General features: G+C 35.6%; 3 protein-coding genes across 3 annotated transcripts; all 3 read right to left on the bottom strand.

Annotated features, from left to right (window-relative positions):
• Positions 1–1207: 1207 nt before the first annotated feature.
• LOC107774004 (protein ORANGE-LIKE, chloroplastic) lies at positions 1208–5200 on the bottom strand. The gene is made up of 8 exons (XM_016593446.2): positions 4806–5200; positions 3451–3568; positions 3218–3334; positions 2901–2987; positions 2669–2745; positions 2376–2503; positions 1983–2116; positions 1208–1474 (listed from the first exon to the last, which is right to left on the bottom strand). Exons 1-8 carry the CDS (start codon positions 5015–5017, stop codon positions 1397–1399), a joined length of 951 nt encoding a protein of 316 aa, XP_016448932.1. The 5' UTR covers positions 5018–5200; the 3' UTR covers positions 1208–1396.
• A 1020-nt stretch (positions 5201–6220) lies between these two features.
• On the bottom strand, positions 6221–8778 carry LOC107774005 (uncharacterized). Its single transcript, XM_016593447.2, has 3 exons — positions 8348–8778; positions 7141–7194; positions 6221–6554 (listed from the first exon to the last, which is right to left on the bottom strand). Exons 1-3 carry the CDS (start codon positions 8642–8644, stop codon positions 6321–6323), a joined length of 585 nt encoding a protein of 194 aa, XP_016448933.1. The 5' UTR covers positions 8645–8778; the 3' UTR covers positions 6221–6320.
• A 666-nt stretch (positions 8779–9444) lies between these two features.
• On the bottom strand, positions 9445–20305 carry LOC107774009 (sorting nexin 1). Its single transcript, XM_075222440.1, has 11 exons — positions 20157–20305; positions 19915–20052; positions 17378–17513; positions 16847–16980; positions 15570–15644; positions 14214–14373; positions 13095–13228; positions 12942–13010; positions 11790–11869; positions 10026–10086; positions 9445–9933 (listed from the first exon to the last, which is right to left on the bottom strand). Exons 1-11 carry the CDS (start codon positions 20166–20168, stop codon positions 9727–9729), a joined length of 1206 nt encoding a protein of 401 aa, XP_075078541.1. The 5' UTR covers positions 20169–20305; the 3' UTR covers positions 9445–9726.
• Between the last annotated feature and the right edge of the window lie 210 nt (positions 20306–20515).

Raw genomic sequence — 20515 nt, 5'->3', positions numbered from 1 at the left:
TAAGATAAGCAAATTCTCTATTCCTTTGCATATTTGTATCTATGTGATTATGTATTAATCTTTGAACTATATGTAATAAATGAGGACATATCAAATTTTTGGTATATTGCTTTCTAAGTGTTGTGGTGATGAAGACAATGTTTGTTTCACTTCAAATATTTTGTCCTATTTAAGGTTTATTTTTTACTGAGAAACTTTTGTCAATTTATAAATTATTATAACTTATGATTATATGCTTATCATAAAATAAATTATATTTATCATAAAAGTTATCTTATCTAAGCACAGTTGTATTTAAAATAAAATGACAAATAGAATATTTTGTATTTGAATCGATCTGGAATCTAAATTTTTGAAAATATTACGCTCTTTTAAGTGTAAACAGTTATAAGGTTATTTACATCATTTTAACAGAAAAAGAGCTTATCAACACTTTTTTTATCAAATACTGCAACATCTTATTATCAATTTCAGCACTTGTATCCAAACACGTAACTGCTTATTTATTAAATCAGTTTCAACACTTAAAAGTACTTTTCAGCACCTAATGCTTATCAGCTACTTCAAATCAGCTAATCCAAACGGACTCTATTAAATCGCAGTCATTTTATACGATTTATAAATAGCGTTTTCAAATCGGCGTTTTCAAATCGCATTTGGAATTGCGGCTTATAAATAGCATCCTAGTTGCGATTTATAGTCTCTAATTATTCAGGACTGAGCCGTTCCTGTACGTCAACAACTCAAGTCCGCCGTCTTCCACCGTTCTTCAAACTTTCCGTAAGGTTTATTTTGCTGCAGACGGATATTTGGTTAATTACAGTGATGAAACAAATTCTGGTCACCAATTTGGATAAGAAAAAGGTAGATTACTAACCTTTTTAACCCCTACCACTCTTTATTCCCCAAGAAAGACTGCTTGAAGACAGTTAATTGGTGGAACTGTTAAATAACTAATAGCCGAAGGATATAAGATATATGTATAATCCTATATAATATAATCAGTGTATAATATATGTAAATCTATTAGAAAAAGTAAATGGTGAATCCGCCGGCTATTTGTGTAAAAATCCCTTTCCTTAATCAGAGGATTTATTCAATGATAACAACAAACTTTGTATTGACTACTTACTCTACTAACGAAGAAAAGATTACTGAGTTAATTTGAAATTTTGGAGTACTAATCAGGATTTTTAAAATCCAATTATTACTCATAAAAAGATGAGAAGTTATCATCTTTATTACCAAAGGCCTGGCTTTAACTAGGGTGTTTTATATCAACTATGATTTATAACAAAGGAAAAAATGAAATAAAAAAATAGAAAATGAAGCAAAGGTTTTCTGAATGTAAGTTACAAAATGAAAAGTGGCTATATATGTTAAGGGGTTGTATGTCCTAATCAAATGGATCTATACGAAGGTCATGTTCACTTGCCATCACCATCCCAGTGCACAGACATGTAGGGCACATCACCTACAAAATAATAATAACAATAAAATGAAACAAAATCCATTAGCATTTATGTTGCCCGGACTCTCCAAAAATATCGCCGGATTTGTGTCGGATCCTCCAAAAGTAGTGCACTTTTGGAGGATCCGATGTGAGAGTGGCAGCAGTTGTGGAGAGTCCACGCAACATAAATTAGCACATATGTAGGATAAGGCAAAGTAGTAAAAAATACATGATGAGCGATGCATGAGCACGTTAATACACTATAAGCAAAACACACATTTGTGACGGAATGTTTATGATGAAAGTCATCAAATGTGGATAAATATGACGGTTTTATCCTTCCGTCACAAGATTTTTTCGACGCTCGAACTTGTGACGATTCTTCCGTGACATATTATTTTTTCTTGCAGGGTAAGGACGTATAAAGAATAAATCTGTGAATTGTAAACCGAAAACTCTGTACTTTCAGATTGATATCCTAAGATGACTGTTAAATGCATGAAAATTTAAAGATGATCATGTTTCATACCTTTCCTGTCCCAGAGCAATTTGCACATCTTTTAAGAGATGGTGCACGCAACGGTTGATAAGAACCATTCACTGAAATAGGTTCGGTATAAAGGCATTTACCGCTAGCTGAACAGCGTGCGCATGCCAAGTATCCTACCAAAAGATCACGAAAGGATATTATCGTCACTTTTGACAATAATCTAGTACCATGAACTAAGGAAAACGAAGTCATTGTAAAATAAGGTTATGATAACAAAGCTATCTTGCATTCTTCAAAACAATAAATCTCTACGAAGAGATAAGATACCTCAACAGTTTACGAGTCTAAACATTGTGTTATACCATTATTGAATTATGTAAACATTGTGTTATACCATTATTTGATTATGTCAGATAAAATATATGAACATACCACTTCCATGGCAATATTTGCACAGTTTCTTCTCTTGTTGGACTACATTGTTAGCTTCTATTAGCATGAGCGCTGAAATGACTCCCACTGCCCCACCTGAAAAAGATGCTACTATGGGGTCTACCTGGCTGAAAATAATTGAAAAAGAAGTCGATATCAAAAGTTCAATGATGTAAATGGTCTTCTATTTTTTTTGTCATCATATTTTATCCATCTTTTCTTGGGAAGTAAAGATCACGCGGTAAACAACTTTGCACAATTCGAAAATGAAGTTCAGGTTTCAGTATACATACCTCAATTGCATAGGCAAATGCAAGTTTCGTATAAAATCTTCATATGAGGTGCCTCCTATACCTAATCTCAGCTCAAGCTGCCATGTCAAAGAGGTTCAGTAGTCCGAAAAGACTTTGTAACTTAAGAATAAGCAAGCGAAATAACACCACAATCCCGTTATGCATAATTCAGCACTAGAATAATAAATAAAGTGGAAAAAAAGAAGAAAAAGAATTGAGTTCAGGAGCTTACTATTGGGGCAAGTAATCCACCGAAGACCATAATCCCAGCTATGAATGAAAAGCTTGTTAGATAAAGCTGCTTCAGCGTCTTTGGAGTCTGATACAAACAACGAATGCACTAAGTTACTGCTATAAGGAGTAAATTTATAGTCACTAAGTTAAAGGAAGAGGTATAGACGTTACTAATTCAGACAACAGTTATAAAGAAAGATTGCTAATCATAACAAACAAAAGGTCTTGGTCAAGTAGCATACTTTAACAAACCAATATGTACCAACTGAATTCCTGGTGTACTTCAATTGTTTACTAGAGCAGTCGGCAAATTACCATGTTAGGAATAAACGGTATTGTCGAGGGGATATCTGGCATCTCATTTTCATCTTCACCAGTCTCACGTCTAGTGTTTGATGTCTTTAACCTTTGTTGTATTCTTAGCCTGCGTACCTGAAAATTATTCAGAAATTTAAGATGCAATTTTGACAGTACAACCTTTAGGAAATACTAATAAGTTATTCCTTCAAGTTTTGGTAGGCAGTACATTAGAACTTGAGAAAACTCACTTCTTCCATGAGGAGGAAGATTTTATTGCGCCTGCTCCTTATGTTATCTTGGATTTCTTGAAACTGCATCTTACCAAAATCTTGAACGGTCTCTGGTCCTTCAATGATGCAGAAATTACTATAGCAAACATGGACCAACATTAGTTTACTTCAAAAGAATGCAAGCTTATAGATTGAGTCTGAAAACAGCAATCAATATAAAATCAATCAATCACTCCTCAATCTTAAAGTAGTTGGTGTTAGCTACATGAATCCTGTATATCCATTCCGCTCCGCTCTATTCAGGTCGAACATCTAAATGAGTTCAGTATTCCAAGAATTCATCAACAGTTAGAAACTATTTTTTTCTCTGGCCTTCAACCTATAACAACCCTCCTCATTTACCGGGCCAGCTTCCACACACCTCGACTAATTCCAGGGATACCTACTACCTCCTACCAGCAACAAGTACCAGGTAACTCTGTGCATCTATGCTTGGACAGATGGGAGGACTTGAGACATGCTACGCTTTAAAAAGTTCACATACATCCAAGTTATGAGTCCAAAATCATCATTCTAAAAATTACTATTTGTAGCAAAATATTTCATAATGATCTATTTCACGCACTAACTTTAACTATCAGAACTTCGAGTAAAATAATGTTATTCGAAAATATGAATAATTGGACCTTGGGTGACCATATAAGGAGACCAATCCCACATCCATCCTACAACCAAACGTGGGGCAACTCAACACCCCCGCAAGCTCAGGCTTGCCAACTGGAGCGTGGACAACATAATATCGGGTCCAACGTCGGTGTATAAACTAAGAATTGGGATGCGTCTTACTCTAATACCATGTAGAAAACCGAAATTTTCTCAACCAAAATCTCTCTGTTTTCTTCATAAAAAGGAAAAAATTCTTGGAAATCAAACCTCCAATATATAAGAAGCAAAAATGATGTTAACCAGATGCTAAAGTAACAAACCTTTTAACATATATACAGTTTCAATATCATATTTCATCCATATATAATGGACATAATAAACTGTCAAAGGAAGATTATTTCTACCTTAAAATCTAACACACAACATTCCCAATTTCTAAAGCTAAAGCTACCAAATTGAACAAACTAAAAAGCCCCCAATAGCTCACAACTAGGGTATAGCCGAGGGTCTATCGTAAACGGTCCCCTACTGGGTAAGGTTTGCGTACACACTATCCTACCCAAAGCTCACTGGTGGGATTATACGGGATTGTTTGTTGTTGTAGCTCACAACTAGGATAATCAATTAGGACAAATCAGCACCAAAATACCAAAATTAAAATAAAGGCAAAAAATTGGAGAATTAAATAAGAAATTTAATAACCCAACCTTGGATAATTATTATCACCAGAAGATTGAACAGAATCAGGACCATCCTTAGATGTAGAAGAACAAACTAACTGAGTTCTTGATTTGCAGTTGAAGAAAGAAAGGTTCTTTGGATTTGAACTTAAAGTGGAACTAAAGAAAACAAGGGTCTTTGAGGAATTAAAATTAGAAGTATGGATTAATGGATGAAAGCAAAAAAAGATAGAACCCATCTTTCCTTTTTTTAGAAAGAAATGAATGAATAGTATGGGGAGTGAAGATTGAAAACAGAAAAAGAAAAAAAGAAGAAGATGGGTTTTGGAGGATTATACTGAGAATCAAAGATGGCAAAGAGGATGAGGCCAAAGTCCAAATTCTCAATTAAACCACTTGCTGGATACTGACGACAGTTAGGCAGTTACTTTTCCTTTTGGTACACTATAGTAAAAGGTGAGATGGATAGTGTCCTAACTCAATGGTTTTCATTTTTCAAGTTGTAACTCGTCTTAGTTAGTAGTTGGTAGTTAATTTTTTTTTATGAAACTTCTATATTATATTGCCGTCCACTCAAAAAGATAAATTGCAGATGTCTAATTAGTATATATGTATGTTTAGTGAATATAAATATTTTTAGCCGTGTAAACTTCCTCTTTTTATACCTATTAAATGGATTATTTAATACAAATATTGAATATCAAAAAAACATCTAACAATGGGTAAAACATTTATGCGTTCATTGTAATTGACAGCTCCAAGAGGTTACCCTCCCTCTTTACAAAATATATAAGTACCTCATATGGATTTTCTAAAATAACAGGATCAGACAATGGCATTTGTTTCAAAATTTTGAAAAACTTGTTTTAAATTTTTTCTTTTTCAAATTTTTGTAAGAACGGTCTTTTGCAAGAAATTGAAATATATTTTGGTTGAAACTTTTCTTCACATTTTTTAAGCAAACACCGTGAACATACACACATTATCTTGTACTAAGAGTCAAGTTCAATGAAGTTCTATTGAATTTGAAGAAGCCGTGTATATTGATTAATCAGAAGGAGAGTCTTGGAACAACGATTCAATTGTCTCTGTGTGGCCTATAGGTCGAAGGTTCGAGTCGTGGAAGCAGCCACTAATGCTTACATTATGTTAGGCTATCTATATCACACCCCTTGGGCAGTAGCTAAGTCAGGAATTTCGCGAAGGGTATTCAAAATTTAATGGTATACAGATAAACAATAAATTTTGACCTATATCCACAATATAAGTTTTTAAATACACTATAATTTTTCGATGAAGGGTATTCGGTTGTGTTTACCCGAAAAACGGATAGAGTTGAATTGTACATAGTTCTAAGGATATCTCAGTTACAATGTTGACCAGTGGCTACGCTACTTCCCGGACCCTGCGTGAATGTGGGATGTTTTCTGTATGCAGATAAATTGATTAATCGGGAAGCTATTACAGAAAATAGGAAATGCTTTCATACATAAAAGGGTGTCGAAAGAAAGAACAATTGGAATAGAAGAAATGTTCCAACTTTCAAACTCTAGCAATCTCAACAGATTTCTGAAGAGCGCCTAAAAGACTTCTCATGATTCTTGGCTCCCCTGGAGGCGCCTCATCTCTCGACGGTCCATTTCTTATGGCTCGAAATATTGGAGGTGAGTTATCCGTAGCAGGAAAAACCATACAATCTATATATACAAGAACTTCAGTTTGTGCATCTTCAACTGTAATAAAACCAAGTCTGGCTCCGCGAGGAATTTTGTCAACCTGTACACAAAACGTTTAACTAGTAAGTCATCTTGATGAACATTAAAACGAATCGTTTGAGTTTTTAGTCTGCAAATTGTATGCATTTTCAATAAGAAAGACTTTGCTGAACTAAGACCCTTTGTAGTTTGTATCATTAAAAGTATTAGTCTAAAATGAGGGGAAAATGAAATGATGATTATGAAAGAAGTCAACAACAACAACATACCCAGTGTAATTCCACAAGTAGGGTCTGGGGAAGGTAGAATGTACCCAGACCTTACATTTTACCTTGCCTTCTACCTTGTGTGAGGTGGAGACGAATATGAAAGAAGTCAAAAGACATAAAATCGAAAGTAGAGCCTATCCGTCCTTTATTGCAACTTCAATGCCTTTTTTCTTCTTTTTGTAACACAAAACTTAGATGCTATGAGCCAAACAAATAAACTTATGGATTTTTTGTTTAACTTACAGCCTACTGAGAGGGGCTGATCTGCATGCCGTTAAGCTATTAAACCCAATAGCTTTGGCCTAGAATCCCGAACCGATAAAGTTCAAATCCCGAATATGCCTCTACCTAGCGAGCTTAGAAATCAGGAAGAGTTACCTTTAGAGGCACTGGAAGTGGCAGCATAGCTCCTTGACAAAGACTGTTAGCCCACTGCAAAGTCACAAAACAAAGCATTCTTAACATTAACATAAGGAGGAGGCATTTATGTCTCCTTTTATTGACAAAGATACTAGTAGAAAATGTTCAAGGATTAGTGCTTAAATCTACATCTTTGCTTTCTATCGGAAAATGCCTCTCTACCTTCACAAGTTAAGGGTAAGGTCTTCGTATACACTACCCTCCTCAGACCCCACTTGTGGGATTATACTGAGTTTATTGTTGTTATTTATGCAGAGAATTTGCATGCAAAAGGGGCACCTAGAATAACTATGATCAACATAAAGTTCCTTATTCAGTGGCCAAATTAAAGGGGAAATGAAGCACAAGCTCACTTTATTACGACTTCCTTTCAATTCTTAATAATTCTCTTCTAGGTCTCGAGCTGATGATATGGAAACCAGACACAACAGGAAGAGCGCGCACGTGTCAGGGGTAAACTAGGAAATTACTGTTTTTCACTGCCTCTACTTGAGGATACCCTCTAGCTCCTACCTTGTGTAGTTAGTTGAGTTCCAATTTTGAGAACCTTACCTAATCTCTAATAAGGAGGCAAATTGTTTCTGTACTAGTCATTCTCTTGAACCCCTTTGAATGTCTTTGGGTTGGACAGAGAGTATCTGATAATTGACATAAGTTATGTATATTCTGACTAATTGTTGAGGTTAAATACCCTTTAGATAATAACATTTTTCATATTTATGCCTCTACCCTTAACCAGAGGTCTGTGGTTCAACTTTAGGAATGGAAAACCCCCTCGCAGAGAGCGTTTCCCCTTTAATGGCCCAATGTGGCATGGCGTGAATTTGGATTAATCAGATCAGGATAATCGATAATAATATGGTTACACAAAAAAAAAAAAGTACCGTTTCATATCCGCTGGCACTTATCATTGAGGTTTTCTATATATAAACTATAAATACAACAAATCACTTATCTTAGTCTGTCTATGTTTCTAAAGATAAGGGTCACTTTGGGATTCAAGAACTAGCATACTCTGCTTACCACTTCTAGTTAAATGGATTAAAAATACTTATTGCAATCAAAGGAATTTGTACACAATTAAAAGTAAAGAAATTTAAACATAAATCACATCAGATTTTGGAAGAAAGTAACTATCTTGAAACAAATTCACAATCAAAAGCACCTGAAAAAGTAGAGTTTCAAATCTTGCAATATCAATATCCAGAGGCAATTTCATGGTTCCTAAGGACACCCCATCTTCATCATCTTGATTCTTAGGTGAAATACTACCATCCTTAGCAGCTGCCTTCACTGGAACAGTCAAATTCCGGCAACCTGAAAACTCACTGGTGTAAAAGAATCTATTACTGTTGTTGGTCTTGTTGGTTAGGAACACAGGAATAGACCTGGAAGGACAAATTTGCACTTGGGAATTACTACTTGTTATGTGGAAAAGTTGTCTGGTTATTAAGGAAGACATGGCTACTTACTTGCCTTCCCTTCTGTGTACAGTTACAAGTGGTTATTTTGTGACCATAATGATGAGATAGGATAAGGGGATTTTGCAAATCAGTGGTGGACTGTCCCCAGCAGAATAACAAGAAATTGCTGCTATGCTCAATTTCAAGCAAGTGAGATTAACTGGGGGGAAAGGCCAGACTCGGACCACAAGGGTTAACCGTATGTAGCGTTATCGTACATTTCTGCAAAAGACTGTTTACACGCCTATTATTTCAAAAATAATACATAAAAATATTAATTTCTCTCGTGCTAAATATTCTACATTTTTACTGACATATAAATCTCTTACTGCACAGTCTACAACAAATGTCGTGTCATTAATTCAATATTCGAGTTTAAGTTCTCTTATCCTATATCAATTTTTTACATTGTCCGATTATTTTATGTTAACCTACAATAATATATAACTCTTCATAGCAAGTCATTTTCCTAACCTGAATAATAGATTAATAATTTGCTATAATCGGTTAAATTAGACTGATGATATGAAAAATATCACGCGATGAATTTATATAACTTAAATCCTTCTTTATTTCCCTACTCTGAAGCAAATAATTCATTCCATCATTATCATAATTGTAGCATCCCCTTTCCTACTTGAGGAAGCTAAATCAATCTCCCTAAAATAAGCTTTCCATTTTGATATATCGTAGAGAAATCCAAATTGGAATCATACTTAAACATGTTTTGAAAAATGATTTACCAGAGATGTGCTACTGTGGAATTGTTGCAAACAAAATTGAAAACTGGAAATTGGGATTAAGAGAAAGAAGAATAGAATTATGGAGTAAACAAGTTTATTTAGTGTTTGGAACTTCGTCTATCACATTGACCCAAATTAATTCTAAGCTATTTTCAATTTTCTCTTCGCTGCTGTACAAGTTACACAAGTATCTAAACCAAATTCATACAACCACCAAGCTGCAGCAACAATAACAATTCTCAAAGACCCTTTCGCAAACCCAACGCAACAATTTCCATTTACGCCCTCATGTTGAGAGCAGATTGTGCTGATGTTTGTCGCATTTTGTTGTGAAACTATTATGAAGAGCAAGCTTCGAGCTTGGGAAGAAGACTTCGCCATCCATCTGCTATGCCATTTGCTAACCGTGCCTGTCCCTTAGCAAATTCATGGAAAGCAAGACCCATATCCAATGTCTTCTGTTCTTGAAATCGGATGATCTCTTCGTTCATAAGCCTCACTATCGTATCAAATCTTCTTGATGTTTCTTCCCCTTCAGCCTTGAGCTGTATTGCACAGAAAGACAATGTCAGTCATCACACGTGGAGTTTCACGACTAGCCAAAGCCATACAAAACAGTAAGTTAAACCACACTGACCATTTCATACTCACGCTCAGCCTCGGCCAACTTATCAGATCGTGTCAGCCTGTATTTATTTCTGCAATAAAAGGTAGAGCCATGTTTTGCTTCAGCATAGAGACTCTGAGATGCTCCATATAATGACCAATGAAGATTATTAATGGGATGCATATTTCCCCATCTTAGATAAAGTAACATATACATGTTTCGACTCTTCACTTTGCAGATGAACAGGATACCAAAAATGCAAAAAGAAGTCGGTGTTTACAATGGCATTTTTCTACCTACGAGATGCATATTCTATATGCAAGAAGAAGGATGTCAGATATTTTTAAGGCAAAATGAGGATGCTACATTAAATGAAATTGCATAAGTAACACGCTCGCTCTTCAGTGAATCAAATTCTTAAAGTAATTTCACTTTTCACTAAACCAAATGGCTAGTGCTTTTCTGTTAAATTAAATGACTTGGACTGTACACATATATAGTGTCAATATGCTCTTGGCACCATTTACTCTTGAGCCAAATAGTTACACTTCGACACCTGAGACTAAAAGGCCTTTGGTTAAAGTCTCATCTATATTTTGGGTTGTACACAATATATACTTCTTATCGTCCTAATAGTGTGTAACAGTATATACCATTGGCGGAGTAAAAGTACCTATATGGCTATTGTTCACAAAAGGAGAGAGGCTAAGGTTGACGGGAGGGGGAGAAATAAGAGACACCCATGTAAAAGTACACATACCAAGGGACCAAAATGATGACTAATAAACCCCCGTCATAAAATTGAGCTGAGATGTAGGTGAAATCAGCAACTAAGCTTCACTTATATACAACAAGCAGGACACTGATAAAATAATCAAATGCACTAAATTCCCATACTACATCTTTTGAAAGATCTAGCTGCCGGTAAAAAACCATTGCAACTTCTCCAGTAGAACAAGACCTAGACGGTATTTTACAGCAACATCAAACCATGTGTCATACTAGGCATGGCTGGATAATAATAGCAGATTAGAGTATTAGACCATACTAGCGGCAAAACAGCACGAACCCTTGTTTTATCATCAGATTTAAGATACCATTCAGAACAGGAGCAGTAGTTACTATTCAGTCAATGGTGAACCTTGAGATCCAGGCTCAAGCACAGAAGATAATCTTGTTGGTGGAGAGAGTTAATGATGCACATATTTAATCCTTCCCACACCCCCAGAATGCAGAAGGCTCATAGACCAGGTCATTTAATAAATGAGAAACCATTGAAGGAAAGCTTGCAACTAGAGGTGGCAAAATGGTTAAAAGAAAACAGTTATACACTCATATTATCCATTAAAAAATGGGTTGGATAATGAACTTTTTAAAAACAGGTTGAATATGGATAAGAACCATATTATCCACTTAGAAAATGGTTAACCAAATGGATAACCAATGGATAACTAATGTGCTTAACTTTTACATTTGTAAAGCCTCAAATTGGGGGTTCCTCAAGTTTAGAAGACTAGGAATTCTCCCACAAGTGATCATATTCAAGAAGATATCCATATTATCCGCCAGATAACCCGTTTTTTATCCGTCTAAAATACGTGTCGGTACGGATAATTTATCCGTTTTTTGAATTACCCGTTTTTGACCTGCTCATATCCGACCCGCCCGTTTGCCACCCCTACTTGCAACAATCAAACTGAACTATCACCAAAGGCAAATTAAGGTCAGATTGAGGAAACCACCAAAAAAGAAAACGAAAAAGGAGGAACAAGAGTATAGTTGGTTGAGCCATACAAATCTATTTCCTTAAACTTGATTGTCTCAGCCAGTTCACATTGCTGTTTGAATGCATTTGCTCTCTCTGCTATCGTAGCCTGTTTCAAAGTTAGGAAGGATATGAGTGTAGGGCAGCAAACAACAACAACAACAATAACAACCCAGTAAAATCCCATCAGTGGGGTCTGAGGAGGGTAGAGTGTACACAGACCTTACCCCTACCCCGGAGGGGTAATGTAGGGCAGCAAAAGAACATTATATTACTCTTAGCAGAAGAAAAAAGGTGAAAGCACAAATACAGATGCAACAGTTGTATTTCTTCATGAATGTAGTATTGTCAAATGTGTGCATTGGTCGCGCTTGAGTCCTAAAGCAATGCCCAAGGCAGGATTGGCACAATGCTTTGAGTCGTGCTTGAGTCCTGAAGCGGAGCTCAATGCAGGCTTGGTGCTTCGCCTCATTTCAGTAGTGCCATAGGGAAGACGCTAAAGCATGCGCAATTCAGCGATAACCAACCAACAATTTTTAAATTATGTAAATTTATAAGATCCATGAGCTCTGTATTGAAAGGCAGTAGTAAACAATAAATATAGTTGGCACAATGATATATTATTGTAACCCATACATTTCATACGGATAATGACTAATAACAGAAAAGAAAATTTTCATATGAGAAATTAATCTAAGGTCTTTAGCAGAAACTCACAATTGCATTTTTGGAGATGAATTAGAAAATTAAGAAGGCTTCTGAATGTAATTGATATGGTTTTACTTCATACAATCCACATGATAGCAATTATTGCAATTTATTAACCCATATATTTATTTGTGGTTATTGTTGATTTTTCTTGCGTGTATATAACTACATCATGTACTTAAAATTAACTCTAAATAACTTACTAATGCACCCACTTCTTTTGCCTTTTTTGGGCCTTTTCTTTCACTTCTTTTGCCCCTTTTTTGGGCCTTTTCTTTTGCCTTTGACAACACTATGTGGAAGCAAAACATTTGATATTATGATTCTTTGACCCCCATTAAAGTACAATCTCCAATCAAGGTTCAACTACTTTTGGGGGGGTGTGGGGGGGGGGGCATCTACAGCAAAAAGAAAAACTCCATCCATTTCGAGGGGAAATACACATTTTCTCAAAAGCAGAATTGCCCACTCACTTTAATAGATTGCACAGCTCGAACATAATCCTTCAGAGGTTCTTCAAAGTTCATTAAAAGGTGGTGAGCCTGAGTGAGAGAGCACAATCAGTTATTATTACCTACCTTTGAATAAGAGAAAAGATCATTGGTTATTCTCTTTGATGAAATTACCTCTTTCTGCAGCTTAATTGATATTATCTCAGACTTTGCCCCAAGTTCAGAAAATGCCTTTCCAAGGGCATCGTCCTCACAAGTACCAAGAAGCTTGACTGCCTTCCCAAATTCTGATAGAGACTCCCCCAACTCTGAGTTAACAAGGACACCCATAAGTCAGTCGCTTGGAATGACAAGCTTATCATATGTATGAGGGGAAGGAAATTAAGAACACAACATGTTGGAGAAACAAAGACATATCAATTAACAAAAATTAGATGCCACCTTTGGAACTGGAAACTTCTAGGCAAAGAAAAGAGACCAAGAAATGCCATTCGCATTTGAAATTCCATATTTTCAAATGGCATCTGCGAAATACGGTCTCATTTTGCAATTTTACACGGTAATAACTCTCTGGATCCTCTGCTACATGCTAGTAATTTATTCTCAATTACAGACCTGAATAAAAACGTGCCTGTCCCCTGTGAAATTGAATTTTCTTACAGCCATTATGACTATAAACAAAAGGTTAAAAAATCAAGAGACATGCATGTTGCTTCACTTTTTTCATGCGAGGAAATAGGAGAGACTTTTCACTTATTCACTTCGAGTTTCTCCAGTAGACCTTAATAATGGCTTAATGTTACTATCTAATTTAGCCAGTTTGCAATTAGATGAGACCCTGTCACCGACTGAGTTCCCAGATGGATCTAGTTTGTCACACAATCACATTTCAACTTTAATCTTCTTCAATCCAGTATTTGAATTTATAAATGTAAAATTTCCCAGTGAAGAGAAGTTGATGATGAACTTCTTTCCGCATTACTTGAGCATACAAATGAGGATTAAACTGTTAGTATGAATTTTAACATTAGTTAATAAATCAGCCCAATTGGTTACTGGGATGAACATATAGCATGACTCCTCCCAGAAGCTTAGGATCCTACAGGCAAGAGAATGGGGTGAGAGCAAAGGGAGAGAGAAGGCAATGAATCCTGAATCACGATGCCTCTCACTGCTTGAGAATGGGATAGGTATCACTTTATAAGAGTGAACTAGAAATGCAGCAATGTATTAAATATCTGAAGTGCAAATAACTAACACACTACTGCATGTCGTAAACCAGATTTCTCCTACCTCGGTGTCTCTTGACAAGACGATATGCATGTTTTTGAGCTTCAGCTAAATGGTCCTCAAGCTCAAATATGTAGCTCTTCATCTTCTCATATTCTGGGGTTGATTCTTCAACTGGCTTTTCCTTGCCGAGAACGACATCACTCACTTTAGATTGCACGTCCTGCCATTTACAAACTACTGTTAGTTTTTACATAATCCTGTGTTGAAGTCATTGTAATATATCCTCATTCAATGCATCGGTTAAATGTGATTTGGGGTACACGAATATACCTAACAAACTCGAGAAAAGAAAACACTATGCAACACAAGCCCCACATTAAATCATGAACAGTTAAATAATAGTAAATCACACCAAAGGACAGATGTCAAGTTTAGTTTCAACTCACTTAGGGGTCGTTTGGTACAATGGTGGGATATCCTGGGATAGGGTGGGATATCCCATGAGATTAGTTGTCCCACCTTCTATATGGGATAGCTAATCCTACTAGTTTAGTGTAAAAGTTATCCCTGGATTAGCTAATACCCCAAACCAAATATGGGATAAAGTTAATCCCAAACACTATCCCGGGATTACTATCCTTATCCCATGTACCAAACAACCCCTTAGAGACGGAACAAGAACATGCTAACTGCTAAGACTACAAGAACAATAGATGACATAGGTGTTTAATTAACATAGCGTAGATAGCTTCCTTCGTAGCATAAATTTCCAAAATTACCTCTCTAGTAGTTTAGTGTAAAAGTTAATCCCAGGATTAGCTAATACCCCAAACCAAACATGGGATAAAGTTAATCCCAAACACTATCCCGGGATTACTATCCTTATCCCATGTACCAAACAGCCCCTTAGAGACGGAACAAGAACATGCTAACTGCTAAGACTACAAGAACAATAGATGGCATAGGTGTTTAATTAACATAGCGTAGATAGCTTCCTTCGTAGCATAAATTTCCAAAATTACCTCTCTAGTAGGTCATCGTAATACAAAGGCAATCACCTATATCTTACACTAACACAGCCACAAGGGGTGTCGACGAAAAGTCTAGGTTTTACCATTAATCGTCCACAAGGAGAACCTAACAAGAAAATTACCAAATAACTAGCTCGAATTACAAGAAGAAATTAAGCACCACTTTATAATAAAAGAATTTCTCTTTTTCTTCATTTTATATTCTGCAACTGAAACCTTTTTTAAGGGTAATGTAGAATTGCCTATTTACAGTTTGATTAATGCATCAATACATATGCTATCAGAGAAAAGACATTGAAGGGGGAATTTTGTTTCACTAACTGAAGTGCAGAATTGAAATTTTAATTACGTGGAAATTGTATTATTTTATGTAACTGCCAGATACCTTAAAGATTTGTATCAAATCTGCAGGCTTTTTCTTGAAAATACCAGTCTCCAGGAACCTTGCTCTTTCCATTGTCTGAAGAAAAGGCAACAAACAACAAACGTAAATACATTTGTGGAAAAGATGAAACTACTCAAAGTATTAGGGAAAATATCAAAGCTGATGTCACAAGTGCATTCTTGAGCATGAAATTTTTTTTTTTTTTTAATTTTTTTTTTTGGGGGGGAGGGGAGTGGGTTGGCAAATAAGCATTATACAGAGCTCAATCTTTGTGCACCTAAGGTGCATTTCATATCTCAAGTAAATTGTTAATTAATTCTTCCTACAGATTTTGAAATTAAAAGCATTTAATAATTGAAGAGAAGAAAACTTTGAGACGAGATGTCCTCAAATACCAATCTGAAAGCAATAAATAAAATAGGCTCTCAAATCTACTGAAGATCTGTTAAGACCAGTTTATTACTCTAGAAGCTCACTACACCAAATTTGCTCACAGAACCCCAAATGCACATCTGGTAACAGTGCATTAATTTCACCCAAGCAGATTACCTTAGGGGTTGTTTGGTTGGTGTGATAAGGAGAGCTAATCTCCCATATATAATCCATAACCATTTTATGTAATGCTTCTATAACCGAGAAATCCTCGATGGCCAACTGGCGCATGATTTGAAATTCGGTGGATTATTTCATACAATGTTTGGTAACTTCTTTTGTTTTCCTCGTAAATAATACTAGCAGAAGTTTAGCGAGAATCTATGTATTGGATGGAATGTGGAATAAGAATGCGGGTACTAATAATACAAGGATTAAAACACTGAAATGACAAAACTAACCTTTATAAAAGTAAATAAACTTTTCTTTTGTTTAAAAAGTAAACACATTTGAAATTAAAAACATTGTACACTAACTTGTAGTATATTGTACCAAACATCCAACAAGAAATAATCATTGCAATCTTGCATTACTAATCCCTACATAACTAGTCTCTAGACTGAAGAACCCCTAAATTCTTTAGATAGTGCTAACTTAGTTAATATTAATGAAGAGTTTGGGGTTAATTATAAAAGCCGTACCCTATCAATCGTGCTTGTACCAGGTTAAATAGCACAAATCAGCACAAGATCAAGATGAGAGACATTCATGATATAGCTTAGTAACAATCAGAAACATCAACACAATTCACAGACACGGGGAATAAGCCTTGTGTCTCCACAAGAAAGTTAAGCTGACACATGAACTCCACTGAATAGCCCAAACAAGCAAATTAAAATTATTACCTGCTCATCAGCCTGTAAGAAGGTTCTCAAGTCGTCACTTTGCCGAAGTTCGTGATGTGAAGCTATTCTGTTTATGAACACATCCAGAGCTTGACGCCTCATTTCAATAAATTCTGCACTAAATCTGAACTTTTCTGCAAGAAGGTAGAGAATAATAATCTCGAAATGTTTCTTAAGCTCCCAGGCTCTGGTTTGACAAATATATACAGCTTCTTCTAAAAATAAGATCATTTTATTGGTGCAACAGCTGGTAGCATCCCTTGATAGATTCCGATACTCTATCTTTATAACTAATACTTCTCTAAAGAAATGGATCAATGCCCCAAATATAGAAATCCTTACACATATTTGACACAGTTAAATATGTCAATCTATAGCCACTTCCACCTACATGACTCTTAATTCTTGTCCCTCTTATTTCCAATACGCAATCATAAATCAATATATTTCCAGATTGGATATATTAAATACCTATTGGTTTTAGTATATCAAAGAGAAAGCCTGTACATGAGGAAGAAGTGTAACCAGTACCTACTGTGCTCTTCTCTGGAAGTGGAGGAATAAAAATGCCCTTGTATTTCTCAAAAAGACGATCACGTAACCATACAAAATCACTATAACGTCGAATCACAATCTTTTCGTTCCCTTGGTACTCTGGTAAATTTGTCTGTCTTGAAAAAAAATTGGTGAATGAGAACAAGAAAGGAATCAAGAGAAGTATATTCTACATTCTGCTGATAAAAAACATATGGATGCCTGTTCAAGGAACAGGAAGAAGAGAAAACAACAACCACAAGAATAAGCACAAGAAGCAGAATATTTTTGAACCTTAAGTCCAGCAAAACAACTTCCATTTGATGCAGGGATAGGGATATGCAAGGGATACCGATATGTAAGCTCTGGATCCAAAAAGAGTTTTGAACATTAAATTGAGCCTCAAAATGTTCTTAAGTTGTGGTTTCATGGTTTGTTTCAGCCCATTAAAAAAAATAAACAGTGTGCCTAACTCAACCTCAAAAACTAGCTCATAACGTAAAGATTGTCCAAAACTATATAAAGAGATTACAGCCTATACCCTCAAACAATGTGGGAGTGGGACCTAATGCAACCTATGAGGTTCACATCTCAAGCCTCAATGTTCCAAACTAAAGCCACCCCAACTAAATTTCAACGATTCCTTTCCAACATGACCAAAACACCAATGTATTGGTATGAGTTGAGCATAAAGAAAGAAGTCAAGATTCACCTTATCAAGAAAAAGAAGTGAGGATTCATACTGCCACCCCCAACTTTGTTTGGGACTGATGTGTAGTTGTTGTTGTTATGTGTAATGCATACTTTTAAAGGAAAAGATCTTTAGAATTGAACGAAAGTACAAATACCCTAGATGGTACAAAGTACCTATAAGGACCTTTTCCTTAGAACATTAAAGTACCAAATGAAAAAATAGCAAGTGACTTTAGATTTTTTGTTATACAAACTCCAATGTGATTGTTGTGGACGTAATGTAAATAAATAAAGTGTCCAACTTAAATTTAAATAAGCGGCTCACACTATTCAATATAGCATTGGAACAGAGGTTCTAACTCTGCCTGTGCGAGCTTGCTCATGTTATCAATCTTATGCACGGATAAAGGAGTAGGATTGCGGTAGGTTAATAGTTAGTATAAAGCTAGTCAATCTATGATGAGTCCTTACAATACGAACTATGTTGATAATTGAACTAAGATGAGCTTAAATTGAGCAATATGAGCAGTGAGGATTCATACTGAAACCAACTTGCTTGGAAATGATGTGTAGTTATTGTTGTATTAGAGCAGAACCCTGAGTTCGAGTTTCACCACCATTATCAAAAATGAACTTAACATGTTTGGGCCAATAAAGCAAAAGTTTACTTTCTAGAGGTTCTTTTATACCCGCTAAAGACAATTCGAAGCTTTCCAGATTTAGCCACCATAACTATTTATCAGAGGTGCCTAGTTCCACATACGCCAAGATATAGGAATTGTAAGAATATGTTGAACACCGTACACTATTGTACCAATGAAATTACAAAAACCAAACAAAAGAAAAAGAAAAGAAAGAAAAGAACTTTCTTTGCAGTAAGAAGTACAAGACAACCCTTGATTTTAGGACATTCGCAGAAATCATAACAAGGTCAAACTATGAAATGAAAGTATAATCAAGATATGAACAAGAGGTAACTAAGGCATAAATCTGTCCGCATGTAATGTTCAACTCTTCAATTTCTTGGCGCCTCTTCAAAACCCCAGCCTGCTGTCTAGTTTCTCTTCCTATGGATGATGTATCTTAAACTACATAGTTCATATCATCATGAAAACACTATCTATGAGCAAAGTATCAAATCAAGACATTATTCTCTCAAGTCATGCAAATTATGCCAAGGCTTCTTTCCAAATATCTTTTTGGATACCCGAGAAATTTCCAAGGATCATTAGCGCACAGGTCAATACTTGGTGAATACTGGGCCTGACCCTCTACCCTTCTCCATTTAATTACCAAGCTTTTATCTCCAGCAGAGTTCGAATATCGTAACATGCACCTAACCACACAACATGTTTGCGCTCTTAAAACTAGACCAAAGACCTGGGGCATCTTTCCTAATATACATCCAAGGGAAGGTACTTTTCATTTGTTTACTCTGATTCTACATATTAAGCATAGATCACATCTAACCACAATATTACTCTTCCGTTTTATCAGGTGTTATTCACTTTGATCTTAGATCGGATCGAACTTATGCCATTAGATACTCTCAAGTACAGGACAATCCAGCTCAAATTCAAAAAGGGGTTTTCACAAAATATGATTATGAGGCGGATCTAGCATGTGTTTTATGGGTTGACGTGAACCCAATAGATTTTGTCCTGACCATGTATATGTATTAAGAAATAAACTAAATATCTAAAAATATTTACCGGTGAACCCAATTATTGTTGTAAGAACCCATAAACTTCAAATACTGGATCCGGCTCTGAATAGTACTAATACTAATACAAAAATTACACATGCATATACATTGAGAGAAAGGAAACGAATAAAATGACCTTGGTGATGACTTTGTAGGAGATATAAGCTTGAACTCCATTACCCATTTTAGCTGGATCCGTAACTGATACTGATAGAAATGGGGCTTGTGAAGATGGGGATCTAGGGCTCTGTAATGACCCTGATCCACTCCTTTGCTGCACCATTTTACAATTTTCAAAATCAATCAAAACTACAAATTACAAAAATTAGAGTACAAAAAAGAAAGTAAGATTCGTGATAATGGCGGAAAGATAATTACCATAGTGTTCATAGCTGTTTTGCTGGTTAGATTACCGGAGAACGGTGCGAAGATGTGTAGAACTGTCAACTCGCGACTCGTGAATCGTGACTTTGGCCTTTTAGTGAGGAGTCGTACACATGTGGAACATATGAAGAGTCTTAATTGTCATTTTTACAAATTTCACAAACACCAATTTCAATCGGATACTGTTTTTTCCATTCAAAAAGAATGAAATATTTAAGTAAAATTTGTATATATCCACAAGAAAAAGTAAATATTAATACCAACATATCTCATTTTTATGAGAAAATTAGGCATGATTAGAATTAGAAGATTTTTAATTCAAAAATATTTTTGCAAAAAAAAAGAACTTTTTG

The sequence above is a fragment of the Nicotiana tabacum genome, chromosome 10, assembly GCF_000715075.1.
Source record: "Nicotiana tabacum cultivar K326 chromosome 10, ASM71507v2, whole genome shotgun sequence".
Lineage (NCBI taxonomy): Eukaryota > Viridiplantae > Streptophyta > Magnoliopsida > Solanales > Solanaceae > Nicotiana > Nicotiana tabacum.
This window is presented reverse-complemented; position numbering and strand designations above follow the sequence as displayed.